The sequence below is a fragment of the Chionomys nivalis genome, chromosome 3 (assembly GCF_950005125.1).
Source record: "Chionomys nivalis chromosome 3, mChiNiv1.1, whole genome shotgun sequence".
In the NCBI taxonomy this organism is placed as follows: Eukaryota; Metazoa; Chordata; class Mammalia; order Rodentia; family Cricetidae; genus Chionomys; species Chionomys nivalis.
Window position 1 is genome coordinate 23,926,517 of NC_080088.1, and position 14,688 is coordinate 23,941,204.

The 14,688-nt window shown below is 35.3% G+C and overlaps 1 protein-coding gene across 9 annotated transcripts in view; it reads left to right on the top strand.

Moving 5' to 3' along the window:
* Robo2 (roundabout guidance receptor 2) overlaps positions 1-14,688 on the top strand; it is a 522,758-nt gene that overhangs the window by 491,786 nt on the left and 16,284 nt on the right. For 5 of the 9 annotated variants that reach the window (XM_057763633.1, XM_057763635.1, XM_057763628.1 and 2 more), the window contains 3 exons: positions 746-1,006; positions 4,953-5,158; positions 14,097-14,279. In XM_057763633.1, the coding sequence (XP_057619616.1) occupies positions 746-1,006; positions 4,953-5,158; positions 14,097-14,279 (650 nt within the window). The remainder of the gene's footprint in view (positions 1-745; positions 1,007-4,952; positions 5,159-14,096; positions 14,280-14,688) is intronic. The other 4 variants (XM_057763632.1, XM_057763636.1, XM_057763637.1 and 1 more) reach the window with 1 other exon arrangement.

Sequence of the window (14,688 nt, forward strand, 5' to 3'; positions counted from 1 at the left end):
TTTAAAATTTACTATATTAATATCCTATATTCTTGATTCAGCATGCCTTATAAAATTGTTTTGATATGCTGTCCACATTTTCAAAATAAATTTTATAAAAAAAATGTATTAAAGGATGGATATTGTGCCAATTAATTTTACTGAAATTAGATAATTACTTCTTCTTTTTCAAGACATTTGAAACTTCTGAGATAAGGATAATGTGAGTTTCTACTGATAAACTTCATGAAATTTTTGATGATTATTGATAGTTTCATCATCATGCTTTGATGAAAGTTATATTATATGGAATAAAATATTTCCATAGGTCTAGAATAGTAAATAAAATTCAAACACATATGTTAGATGATCAATCAGCATTTTTGGAACATTTTGTTTGTGCACAAGGATACATAAGAAAAGGGAGTGGATATATCTCCAAGCATTGGCTTCATTAATGTCTTCAATTAGTAATTTGGTGTTTCCACGTGAGTAACATTGGAGGAAAGTTATTGCTACTTGTAGCTGTGTGGTAGCAATTAGCTAAGAAGGTCTTTCAAGAATAAGTTGAGATGTTTTGAAATAATAGATATAATTTGAAATATAATAGTAAGATTATTTACTATGCTAGCCTCGATGATGTGATAAGGAAGACATAGACTTTGGAAACCTTTTAGACACCATTTGGTTGCTATTTATTGCTAGTATAATTTTGCAATTATGTGTGTGTATGTGTCAGTGAACATATTTTCTTATTTAATTTCAGCTATGACAGTGACAGCTGGTGCCCACCATTACCAGTGCAAACATACTTGCACCAGGGTATGGAAGATGAACTGGAAGAAGACGATGATAGGGTTCCAACTCCTCCTGTGCGTGGTGTGGCCTCTTCACCTGCTATCTCCTTTGGACAGCAGTCCACTGCCACTCTTACTCCATCCCCAAGGGAAGAGATGCAACCCATGCTGCAAGCTCACTTGGATGAGTTAACAAGGGCCTATCAGTTTGATATAGCAAAACAAACATGGTAAATATCCTCAGTAAGCCACAGGCCCAATACTTTCTACATATGTAAATGTTCTTGGATGTATATTAAGCAGAGATGCTCATAAATATGAGTGGGTGGGATGAAAAACAGTTTAGAATATGTGTTAGCCGTCTATATAACAAAACTGGTGACAGAAATTTAAATAACCTGACTAACAACATCACAAAGCTGGTTAGAGAAGCAAATGAAGTGCTTTTGGCGACGCCAGAATCCGTTCTCATTCACAAACCAGCTCCAATTAGTTTATCCTTGAACTTGCTTTTAATACCACAATAAAGGACTCCTTTCAAATTCTTTAAAGTGCCTGTGATTAATTCTATATGTGGTTGTGAATATGTAAATGCATGATTCTGAAAATTACTATGGACAGTGTCAGTTATTAAAAGACCCTGTTTGGACTGAATTAAGTGGATTAGAAAATAAAAATAATAACAATAAATGCCTCAACAGAAACTCAAGAATACATTAAGATTTTTTTTTTCTAATAAGACTGCAATTGCAACTATAAGACTGTTAGGTGTTCTGAGAAAATATGGTGGAAATAGAAATAGGATCAAACGTCATGGTTTTTAGAGAATTTTATTTTTTAACACTAATTTACATGTCAGTATATATGACCTATCAAAAAGTATCCTGTTAATTTACACCATCCTTGAAATCAAATGAAAGACTTTCCATTTTTGGCTAGTTCTACTCACTGAGATGTATTCATGGTGAACTATTCATCATTTTTGGTATTTATGCACTGCTTCTTAACAAAATACACCCAAGATACCAAATAGGGAAAAACATTTCATGCTGTCCCAAACATGTTCTTTGCAGAGGAGCAGAAGCCATTTATTTTTTTTTACAATCAGCAAATATATTCTTCATAGTCAAACATGCTTCTTTGTAAACAATAATTTTTCACATAAAGTTCCTTTGTAGAAATACAACTAAGTCCAAAACAATTGTGTGAAGAGACATGGGATTTTCTTATTTTCCTCATTAAGTCATGCTATGTGTCACTTATGTTTTAAACACAACTCTGATTCATATTAGAATTCACCTGGACAAATGTAATATACAGTAATACCTAGATCTTACCTTTAAGTGGATTTTTATTGCTTAGTACGGGTTTCCATAAAGGAGGGGCAAAGTTAGGTTCACTTCCATGAAGACAGATGGGTCTTATCAGATGTATGACCTGGGGAAACTTGTCATATATATGTATACTTCCCCCATGTGTACAATGATAATAATGATAATTACTAGCTTCCATATGAATGTTAAAGAGACCCTCTGGACAGTACCCTAAATTATGGCTAGGTATATTATCACAGAGTTCCTGGATCACTCTGAAGTTTTAGAACATGCCAAACGAGTTTAAAGAATTCACTGGATCTTCTATAATCAAAGTTACAGATTATTCTCATAAAACACAATGGATTAAGATAAGCCAAGGGAAGAAATGTGGTGCAAAATTCTGAAGAATTCCAAAGTCAAAGATCTCCCATTGGAGTTCCAGGTAGCTCTGTTTACCCAGCATTAGCACAATGTAGGAAGTATTACCAACCCACGGTACATGGGAGAAGAGCTGAAAATAAGGTCTATTAAAGTTGACTACTTTCATGACTGACCTCAGTAGTCAGCCCACTGAGAGATGAAGTTGTTACTTTGTGACTAGAAGCCCTATGATAACTTGTCCTGTTAAATATTGTGCAAACCATGGTTTCCAAGTCAACTGGCACTTGTACCAGAAAAAAACATACTATCAGAGTTGAGACTACCTCCAGTTTTAAACAACACTTTTTTAGTTAAGGTGAAGCTATCTGCTATGCTTTATTTTTTTTTTAAGATTTCAATGGGTTTGCACTTCTTATGTTCCTTAACCTGTCTATATTTTAATTTCTAATGATTAGAAGGCGTTGGACTTTTACCTGAGTTGGTTACTGATATCTTTTCACACTTAAAATCCCCCATTGAGTAATTGCTTCATAAGTATATCCCAAATGGTTGAATGAACTGTGTTATTTCCATATCTTCAATCGTCGTATACACTGGACCTTGTTTCCTGAGAATGTTCACCTTGAGAATGGTCATACACAATCTACCAGTATTCTGAATACCACAGTTAACTATTACACAAGGGTAGTAATTCATCCTTTACCCCCCAAAATACCTCATTTGCTCTTGTGGTTTGAAAGACTTTCTGTTTAAGATTACACATCACATTCACAGAACTCTAAAGATAAAGGATCCCAGCTGTACCTCCAGAGATGCTACTCATACTGACTGATGAAATGTACAAATCACTTCCTATTACTAGAAGATAGTTATAAGTCTTGCATGTCATAATCTCATATTTTAGATTAACCTCTAATTCTGTTTAAATTATTGAATACATTTTTCATCTCTTTTTATTTTTTCCCATCAACACATGCCAACTGCTATACAGAATTACATTGTTGGTCTGTTTTTTCCTCACCCACCTTGAAATCTATAGCATTGCAGTGAAATGGCCCACATATGTCATACTGCTTGATGTCCTCCTGTTTGTCATGTAACTCCCTCTCCTCGTGACAAACTGAATGTGACGACACACGTATAGCAATGTGGGCTTGTCAACGCACAATATTCAGTCTAAGTGAGCTTATTAAAAGTTGCTTTTCTTTCCTCACTATAGATTACTGGGTTGTGATGCGTGCCAAGGGGTTGCATGCTGCCTGAAACACCTGCTCCATACCATTAGTGATTAAATCTGGCTACACAGAAGTGATGTCCAGAACTAACATTCTTGGGGTTTTACCACTGAAGGACATAGAATACAGTTAGTTTATAAATTCACAGCTGAAAATCCCAGAGGCATATTAAGCAATTTTTAGAATATGAAACATCTTCTCAAAAGACTAAAATGAGAGCAAAAATAACTCTTCACCTTTTTAAAAGCCAGCGGGCAAAAATGCATTCTAATTTGTGATGACTCCTACATGGGATGGGCCTTTTGAATACTTCTGTAAGAAGGCAAGAAAAAAATATTCAGACAAAGAACACATCCATTCTTTGTTGACATTTTCAAATAGTCGTGAGTTACCTCAAACTGAGCATTTTATATGTTAGAAAGAATTATTTAATAGTCTCACAGCACAGCAAGTGCACGGCAGAATCCAGATTCACATTTTTGTTAATCATAAAATGAGAGCCAAGTCACTCAGGCTTTCTTTAAATATTTTCTAATAAACAAATGGCCGTGCATGTTCTGTTAATTTTATAATGTTGGGATTACATTTATTTACTCATTACTAAGAAGTTATTGAACACGCCTTATGTTATAAATTCCAACCCCCTTTAAGATTTGGTTCTTGTGATACATTGCAAATACCTAGAGAGCACAAAGTATTTGTGTCTAATCTACACTGGGATAATGGAACAGCTGTTCAGCCTGATGTGATGGGAATCATCCCAAAAACCAATCTTCATAGGGCGGGAAGTGTGCCAGAGGCAGGGCTGGGTGATCAAGCCCCACCTGACAAACTTTCTTCAAACATGCTTCATAGGTTAAAACAAGTGAGTTAAACTTCAACACTAACCATGAAACCAAATACCAATGGTTATGGGGTGAGGGGGAGGTAAAAATGATTTATGATAAATAGTTTTATTCTCTTTGGAATAATTTGTCGATACAAAAGCGTTCAGTATATATTTTCATCTCTGTGTATCACCTTATAAACATCAAAACAAGAGCTTTTGTAGTTTATGTGGCTGCTGTTTAGTAAGGCTTGTAGTCATATCACAGTATCTTTGCTAACATAAAGAATGTGATATGAGTTAGTAAACATGGAAGACAGTATGGGTTAGCGTAGCACGCCATTTACCATGAATTATAATTTTGTGGAATGTTAATGAATTGCCTCTCGTCTTCTGTTTCTTTCCATTTAAATCCCAGGCACATTCAAAGCAATACTCCACCTCCACAGCCCCCAGTCCCACCATTAGGTTACGTGTCTGGAGCCTTGATTTCTGATTTGGAAACAGATGTTCCAGATGAGGATGCTGATGATGAAGAGGAACCATTAGAAATCCCCAGGCCCCTAAGAGCACTAGACCAGACACCTGGATCCAGTATGGACAATCTAGACAGCTCTGTGACAGGTAACAAAACTGATAGAATGGGAATAAGTGACCTATTTGCAATATTAAAATGTATCACAAATCAAATGCTTCCTTATGTAAGATTTATGCAACTCCATCTATTTTTGTAACATTTTAAATATGTTAATGTTAAACACCAAATTCAAAAAGGATTTAGAAATACTTTTGCTTTGCTGCTAAAATGATAAGGAAATTCATGAATTTTAAAAAGCTTTAAAGACATGAAAGAAAACTCAATTATATCCAAGGCTTTCATGAAAAGTTCACTCTGCTGGGGAACCAAGTCTATTATATGAAAAACCTTTACTTTTAGAAATGATATAATTTGTATATTGGGAGCAACATACAAAGTGAATGAGATCTTAAAATGCTTCTTGATATTTCACTCTGTAAAATCATTGACTGTTGAAAATAAGCAAGTCTTCAGAATGAGCGTCTCTTAGGTTGCACGTGGTATTATTTCTGGAGTGGAAACATGCGTAGCGAGATAAGCAATACATTTATGCATTTCACACTGCTGAATCTAATCACCCGTCCTCTGCCAAGAAGTGTAATTGTTCTGACTTTATTGCTTAGGCTTCCCTCCCTATTTTTCGTGTTTGATAAGCAAAGACTTCAGTCGGTGCATGCCTCTGATGACTCTAGGCCTGAGAAACAGCCTATTTCCAACGATTTCAAAATGGTCCAGTTGAAATCCTGCATATATACAAAGGAAGTGGCGAGAGCCTAACTTCAGTCTTTCCCTCCCTGAATTATCTGCCCCTTGACTCACAAACATCTCCCTTCCTGGATAATGAGGACATAGCTACTCCAAACGTAAACCTGATATCTGCATTCTCTTGGGTCACCTCGGACCACCTATGTCTATGTTCACTTGAATGATTCCTTTCAGCCCAAAATGCCTTTTATCAGTGTCCCTGGATTCCTTGGACTTCAATAGCTTCCAATCACTGCAGAACTGGGGCTTCTCAATAGATTTACAAATACTGGTGGACCACGATATAATAGTACAGAGGACACATCGGAACCTCCGCCTTCCTTTTTTGTGTTTCTCAGCATCTGAAGCATGGATCTAATTTTCAGTTCATCTTTTTGCCTGGAGGCTGAACTCCTTATGAAGCTAATTAAGATTTTAAAAACACAGATATATTCCTGGGATTAGAACATAAATCCAACCGAAGGTGACAGAGCAAAAGTTAAAATTTTGAATGCTGTGGAGTTGACTTATTATTACACTATTATGTTAAGCCTCTTTGCCTGGATTTCTAGCATAATCTACTTTAGGGCAAACTCTGAATATCTTTGCATACTTCACTAGTAATACCAAACTGTTTCTCATTAAGGATGCAATGCAAGTTCCAGGAATAATGGCAAAAGTCAGCCATAGGCTCTGAAGTTATTATTAAATATTATAATGTCAGAGACAATATGTACATCTCTAAGTTAGCAGAACCCCATTTTGCCCTTTAGATACTCAACTGAAAGGAGCTAGTTAGAGAGTCTTATGTGAGGGCAGTGTACACTTCTCTAACTAATTCTATGTTCCTGCCAGAGAAAACTTTCATTGCTAAGAAAAAAAAGTTTCTACTTGAATTCCCTGCTTAATTCTTGCCCTACATAAAAAATTCCTCAGGCCATATAGGTATATATTCCTCCATAATGAATGTGTCCCATGAAAGCACATCTCTTAAGTTACCTTGTATCTTTCATTTGAGTTCCTAAACAAGAGCTTCCATTGTTTTCTTCTTTCTTCTACCAGAAACTCAGAGGAGAAAGTTTAATCAGAATTTTAATTTAACTTCTAGGTTGTGTGTGTGTGTTTGTGTGTGTATATGACAAACGTTGTATATAAGCATAACAGAGTGCTTATTTGTTGAGTATGAGAGGATGAAAGGAGTGTGAATGTAGTTTAGATTATGAGTGCACATGAAGAGTATATGGGTCATGTAGAGAATATGCATACACAGGGAGTGTGGGTAAATATATAGAGGGTGGGCACACATTAGAATGTACATAATCATGGATATAGAGAATGCAAGTACATAAATTTACATGAGTGTACAAATTGAGTGAGTGTATATGGAAAGAATATGTGGGTGTGTATAGGGAGTGTACATGTGTAGATTTGTGAACTGACAGAAGGCATGCATGCAAGGAGGCTGCAAACATACATTCATTCTGGGGCTTTGACCTGAGGTGCATGTATATATTAATCATGATACCCCTCTTCCCAGTGCAAGTACTACACCCAAATGATGCAGAGACATACATTTAGACAAAACATCTGTAAAAGCAAATAAATAAAATTATTATAATAACAGAACACTTCTTTGTAAAGAAGCACATTAATTCAGAATATATTCAAAACAACTAAAACAATCTGTGGAGTTCCTTAAATTCTGAAATGAACATTCATTTAAGAAAAGAGACAGGAGAAAAAGTTATCAATGGTTCCAAATTATATTAGCTTAATGACAAAAAGCATGTGTTGACAAACCTATGGCTTCAAAGAATTATTTCCAAAACAAGCGTTTATTCTGTATCCCTCACTGATAATCACTAGATTAGGAATTTCGATTAAATAATAATAATGATAACAAGCCATTCTTCTGAGAGACAGTGGTGGCTGCCATTTGGATGCCCCAGAGATTTAAGAATAATTTTATAACTTTTTTTTCTTTGGGAGAGCGGTTTTTACTATGTAGTCCTGCTGTCTTGGAGCATACTATACAGACCAGGATGGCTTCTGCGTGCTAGAATTAAAGGCATGCATTAGCATACCCTGACTGGTTTCTCACATTTTAAAAGCATAGCAAGGAAACAAAATATAAACAAAAGATAAGGGAAATAAAAAGAATTCTCAGAGGAACAAAAGAACTCCAAAGACAGAAAAAGAATGCAGGACTGAGATTCTGAAGTCTAAAGTACTGACTACCTGGAACCCAGCAAATGTGTCCTGCCCCTCATTCTTAGGATTTACTCAAGGTTATAGTTCATTTAACCATCAATACTCTGATTTCTGATGCTATAATCTTATAGATATAAACATCAGGTCAAGATTAGGAAAGCAGGTCACAGACACTCAATTACCTCAAGTGGTTAAAATATATATACAAAAATCAGTTTTATGCTAATTAAAATGACTGTAATGCTGGCCCTGGTAATATCTAACATTTATCTCTGGACTTATTTTTTTAAATATAAAAATGATGGCTGGTTTGTTACCCAACATGAAGTTTACCTCTTCTGTATGTATATATAAATGGATAGATAACTGTTTCTAAAAAAAAAAATCACATAAAGTCATATGGACACATTCATTCTAACCCTGTACTTACCTGATCGTGATCAGGGTTTTCAGATGTGACATTTGATTTTCTCATATTTTTTCTACGTTCACTTACAGTGAACTGTCAAATTTTGTTAACATTTTTTAAAGGATTTATCTTTTTTTTTTTTTTTTTTTGGTAAACTGTGCATCTAACTTATCCTGCACATCTTTTTGAATGTCACAAAGCACAAAAATAGTTTTAGTTTTGCGGTGTGCTCTTGTTGTACCTTGGGAAAGAAACAACAAAAAGCTTCCATTTTCAGAAATAAGCTAGTGAGATATCCACCTAAACGTCAACCCATCATCTCAGAGTGGAAGAAAGAGACAGGATTTAGCACTTCCTTCTCAACTCACGAGGTAGAAGACATTTCCTGAATTTAACACCACCATGAAAAGAAAATTACAGAAGGAGAGGGCAGAGAGGGATTGAAAAATGGTGTCCTTAACAGATAGTTGAGGTTTGAACTGCCTGGTGGCAGAATTAAGGTCGATAATGAGTGCTGTTGATTGTAGTAGAGATTGCCTTGAGAGGTGGGCCCACAGCACATAGTGGCTAAATGGAAATTCTAGCACTGCTTTCTTTTCTTATTTTGGGAGACTTTAATTTGTTTTCTAGAACTCATTCACCAAAACAGTGTGAAAACAAACCATTTGACAGTCTCCATCTCTATTCTGCCTCACAGGATTTTTAGAAAGTTGGCCAATAAAATATCTCACTTGTGGTCTTCCCTCTGCTGCAAAACTTCTTTAAAAAATTTTTAATACAAAGAATCATTCCTGATAAACCCTACAAGTGACAAATTTATTGTCTTAAGCTACTTCAACAACATTAGGACCTTTAAGACAAATTAGATGCCAAAATTTGACAGATGAAAGGATGAACGTTATATGTATGATTTTTATCTGAGTGAAACAAGTTAACAGATGTCATGCAAACTAAGGAAACTGCTCTCCAATTACTCCCTTTGGTTTTCCCATCTGTCTCTCTCACACACACATAGACACAGACAGATAGACACACACACACACACACACACACAAACACACAAACTTTCACATACCTGAAGAAGTGGCATATATGTTACTTATCCAAATCTTTGGAGTATCAGAAGCATTTTCCACATTTTTTTTCCATTTTTGTCTACATCTAGAAAAGGTCAATATTTGGAATAATTTGATCAACGACAATTATAGTAGAAGATTTGACTTAGCAAGTAGTTAGACAAGCCATGCTATCTAATAGAGTTCCTGGATTAAATATTGACTAAAAAAAAATGGGTGGCCATAAGTTTTTGTAGCTCATAAAAATGGTAATGCAACAATTAGCAGGGTCGTAGAAGAGAGCACAGACTTTACTCCAGCTTAATGGATCTGAGGGTAGCATTTGTCAGCAAGGAAGGATTTAGCATAAATTGACATGTAAATGAATTGACGACTGATCATAAATTAATTTTAGTGCTGAAGATGTAATAGAGACACAGCAAGATGCCACTTTATCATGGCATTTTATGCTCAGTAACATTTAAGCAACTTAATGTCCTATGTGAGATTCTTCTTCATCAGCTGGAATTAATTTCAGTTTTTTTTTTTTCCTGGCCTTTTTGAGTTTTTAAGTTGAGGGGTTTGAGAAGATTGAAGCTGTAAAAACCAATAAATTTGACATTGTGGCATAAATTCATTTTTCATTAAATGCTTAAATATGTATTGATTATATTTGTGACTATAATGTGTCAGAGCGGTGGGACTTGCTTGCAATTTGTTATATATTCTCCAGCCAAGTTGTTTTTACCTAATGTTCTCTAATTGTCACACTTGTAGTCATAGATATGAAAGACATAGTTAAGAAAATGACATGCTGTTTAATCTACCAATTAATGCTTTTCCTCTCATCTCTCTCTCTGACACACACACTAACACATACCCACACCTTTCTTTGCTCTTTATAATTATTTAAGTAAATATTTGAGATTTTTTTAATGTTTAAGGGATAAAGGAAAACAGTCACCATTGAGGGTCAAAACCAGTAACTGACAGAAATAGTTTCAGAATTTCATTGAAAGAATTTGAACACACAGTGTGTAGTATGATAATGATATATGTCCAGACAGTTTGATCTGCTGCCCGTGAATGTCCATATTAGTGAGCTTACCCCTGGTCCAGTGAAGTGTTCATTAGAGAAAGGCAATGATGCCCATGCTCCTTGTTCTACATTGTGAAGGAGCAAAGACAACAAACTGTCTTCCATAGACTTTGCTTTGTAGCACCAGGCTTCTTAAGGCCCAACGAGGACATGTCTATGGTATGTATCTCTTCAGCTCTGAAGTCATCTATGCAGATCTTTTGCTCCAAAGCAAAAAAGTAAATAAACCAGAACAACTAAAGTGTCTCTGCTGTAGGACAACCATGTGAGAAACACTGTCTACGCATTCTTCCAGAAAACGGGTAGTTAATACACCAAGGAGGAACTCTGTAGGGAAATGGGGGAGGTTAAAGGTAATCTTTCTATTATGGTGTGGCAAATATAGGCATGGACATTCACATGAAGGACTCGTTACTGTAAAGAAACAAACTAGTGTGTTTTGGGAGGAAAGCAAAGAGCTGACTTTCTTTCAGGAGACAGTGCAGAATGTCACTAGCGATGCTGCTGTGACACGGGCCTTTTCCCTCTGCATTTTGTAGTATGTGAGACCCGATTGTAGAACCACAGAACAGGCACCAACACAACAGATACAAGTAACTTGGGTTTCGTATATTGGAGAAAAGATTTGAATAAACAAAATGTTAAACTAAATGTATAAATATGTGTGAGTATGATAAGAATCAAACTCAAAAATAAAATTGTGACTTGAAGCAAATTCAAATTACCACTATCTTAATGAAGCAAAGCATAACCAACATATAGATATGTGTATGTATGTATAATATGTATCTTATTACATAATATGCATCCATTTATATAAATAAAATCATATATGTTACCATTTTGTGTTGCTATTTTAGACAATTGCATCATTATCTTCTGTCTATAAATAATCAACAATAATTCACTAATATTATATTTTATTTAGAAAGCAAATAAATTTACTGAAATTTCTAAGAATGCTTATAAAGACATTCTTTTGCAAGTAAAATAAGGTAATTGCTGACCATTGTGGCACATGCCTTTAATTTCAGAACTTCTGAGTCAGAAGCCAACAAATCTGAGTTCAAGGTTAACCTGGTTTACAGAGTGAGTTCCAGGATATCAGGGCTATAAAAAGAAGTTCTTTCTTCAGAAACAAACAAATCAGAAGATATTATACATCACAAAGACTCATTCAAAGAATTTGTAGTGAAAACTAAAAGTGCCGAATGCATTTTATTCAATATGTCAGTCTTTATTGAATTTCTGATCTTCAGTATCTCTGTATAACATATATGGGAATGAATAACAGGTAGTTTTTATATCTAAAACTCTTCTTCCTAGTGAATGTAGCAAGTACAATCAAGGGATAGAACCAGTGTACTCTTTTTTTTTTTTTTTTTTAAGATTTATTTATTAAGCATACAATGTACTGCTGGCAAGGAAGGCACCAGATCTCATTACAGATGGTTGTGAGCCACCATGTGGTTGCTGGGAATTAAACTCAGGACCTCTGGAAGAGCAACCAGTGCTTTTACCCTCTAAGCCATCTCTCCAGCCCCGTGTACTCTTATAAGCATAGTATTTAGGCAACCAAGGGGCTGAGACCGATTCTAATCCAAGCCTGAATGTGAAACAGAAACACGTCAACTAAGGGCTAATATTTCATTGACACACCAGATACTAGAGGTGGTAGCAATGCTGAAGTGTACCGAAGTGGTGGGAGAAAATGTGTGACTACAAATACTGCAGAGGTGGTAGCACTCCATACTATAAAAACCCAGGGACTCAGAAGTCTAACAAGAATGTGGATGTGATGTTGGTATTCTAGAGATCTCAAAACTGAGATATCAAAGTGGGTAGGTTCTTGAGAAAGAAAATGTAGACAACAATAAGGAAGACAGGAGGTACCACAAAGAAATGAGTTAGAGTTGAAGGTTGAAATGCGAGTGAGAGAAAAAGGCCATGACTATTTTGATATTGAAAACAATAAAAATAACCTGTGGAAGGAAAAGATAATGAGGTTTCAGATTCCGTAAGTCTATTCTCAGCTGTGGTTCCACAGTCTGTGGTGACTCCTAACTGAATAGCCTTGGATTTTTTTCCTTATCTCCTGTGACATTACACCACACCATCCTTTGCATCATTTCTTCTTTCATTGTGGTCTATTGGTCCTTGACATTGATCATTAGCCCAGAAATGAATCTTGCACAGGAGGCTGGGATGCTAGTGTTATCTTAGCTTCCTTACAGTGGCCTGCCACAGGGGATTTATTTGGAATGTAAACAGTGTGTCTGTGTGCTTTTGCCAACTAGAATCCAAACTGTCTTACTCTCTTCTACCAAACACTATTTTATCTTCTCAGATTATCCAATATCTTTGCAATTCTGCTTTCTTTCTGTTTCAAATGGATGTGCTATGTCACTGACCCTTTTCTTAACTTTTCAAGTACTTCAAATGCTTAACTACACTATATTGTCTTGCGAAGAGGGAGAAAAAAGAAAGAAAGGAAAACAACTACCATATTAGATTTTACCCATTTCTTATAAATCTTTTTTTCAGTTAGAAAACCTAACATGGATTTTAAGTTTGTGTCCCTTTTTAAAATATATTAGGGTAAGCACAACTTGGTAGTTTATGTATGATGGACTAATCATATAATTTAAATAAATACTATGCTAATTACAGTAAGTAGTTGGTTAAGTTTCCGCTCTGGTTTAAGAAAAGAATGAAAGCTGACTTTTTCCCTAGAACTTTAAGAAAATGTTACTTATATCTTCAAAGTACTTTGTATTATCAACTAGCACTGTTTCATTTCGCAGAAAAACACACATTAATGTTCATGATATTCTTACGATTATTTTAAAAGAACTGTTAGCATTGAGAAAAACTGGAGTTATTAAGCTAATTAAACATTAAAGAACATATAACAAACATTGTCATAATTATAAATTCAGAAAAAAGTTTTCCTTATGTTCCATACTGATTTGATATTGTTTAGACACTTTATATATGAGGTTTTTATTGTTTTTATGAGTAACTTTTATATTAAATTCTTCATATAGTTGATGGAATCTGAACTACCCTTAAAATACATTCACACTAAATTTTTTCAACCCACTCCTTCTGTTTCATTTCACTAGGTTACATCAGTCAGATTATTCTTTCTTGATACATAGTTAAATATACATAGCAGTTGTTATGGAGAAATAATCATGTGATAGTTTAATCGATAAAAGAATTGGACCAATTTGAATGTGTTTTGTCAGTGGGCTACAACCAGATACAGATTTGAAATGACCTTAGTTCTTTAGTGCTTAGAATGTTGGAGACATAGATAATGGGGCAGATAATAAAGGACTCACAATGAAACTTTAAAGGAGCAGTGAAGAAATGAAATAACCAACTTGTTCATTATACACTGTGTTACAGCAGATCAAATATCCGATCTATACAACTCACTGGACCACTACATTTGTTTTTAGGTTCAATGGTAAATGGATGGGGCTCTGCATCTGATGAGGATCGTAACTTTTCTAGTCATAGATCTAGTGTAGGTAGCTCCTCAGATGGCTCCATCTTTGCCAGCGGCAGCTTTGCACAAGCATTGGTGGCAGCAGCAGATAAAGCTGGTTTTAGACTGGATGGAACCAGTCTTACAAGAACAGGTTGGTAGACTCCCAGTCAACACTCTTTGCATGAGAGTATCCTGTCCTCTGGACATTGACCTTTCCTTCTATTCTTTCTTCTTGGTGAAACTAACTACAGGGTTTTTAAAATATGCATGAACACAACTGGATGGATGCTATGTTACCAGAATCTGCTTTTGATGCTAATATTGAAGAGTCAAAATAGACTTTACTCACTATGTTGCATCTCATCCATCTTTTCTCTTCATGGTTCTACTGGTTAATTGCACTGTGCTTCTTTTTCATATTACAACAAAGGCACAACTAATATTGTCATTAAACCTTCAGTAATTCACACATTGCAAACCCTTTACAAAATCAATACCGAACCTGATGAATAAAATTACAGCTTTTATCTCCACTATGGTGCCTTGCCCCATTTCTTTCT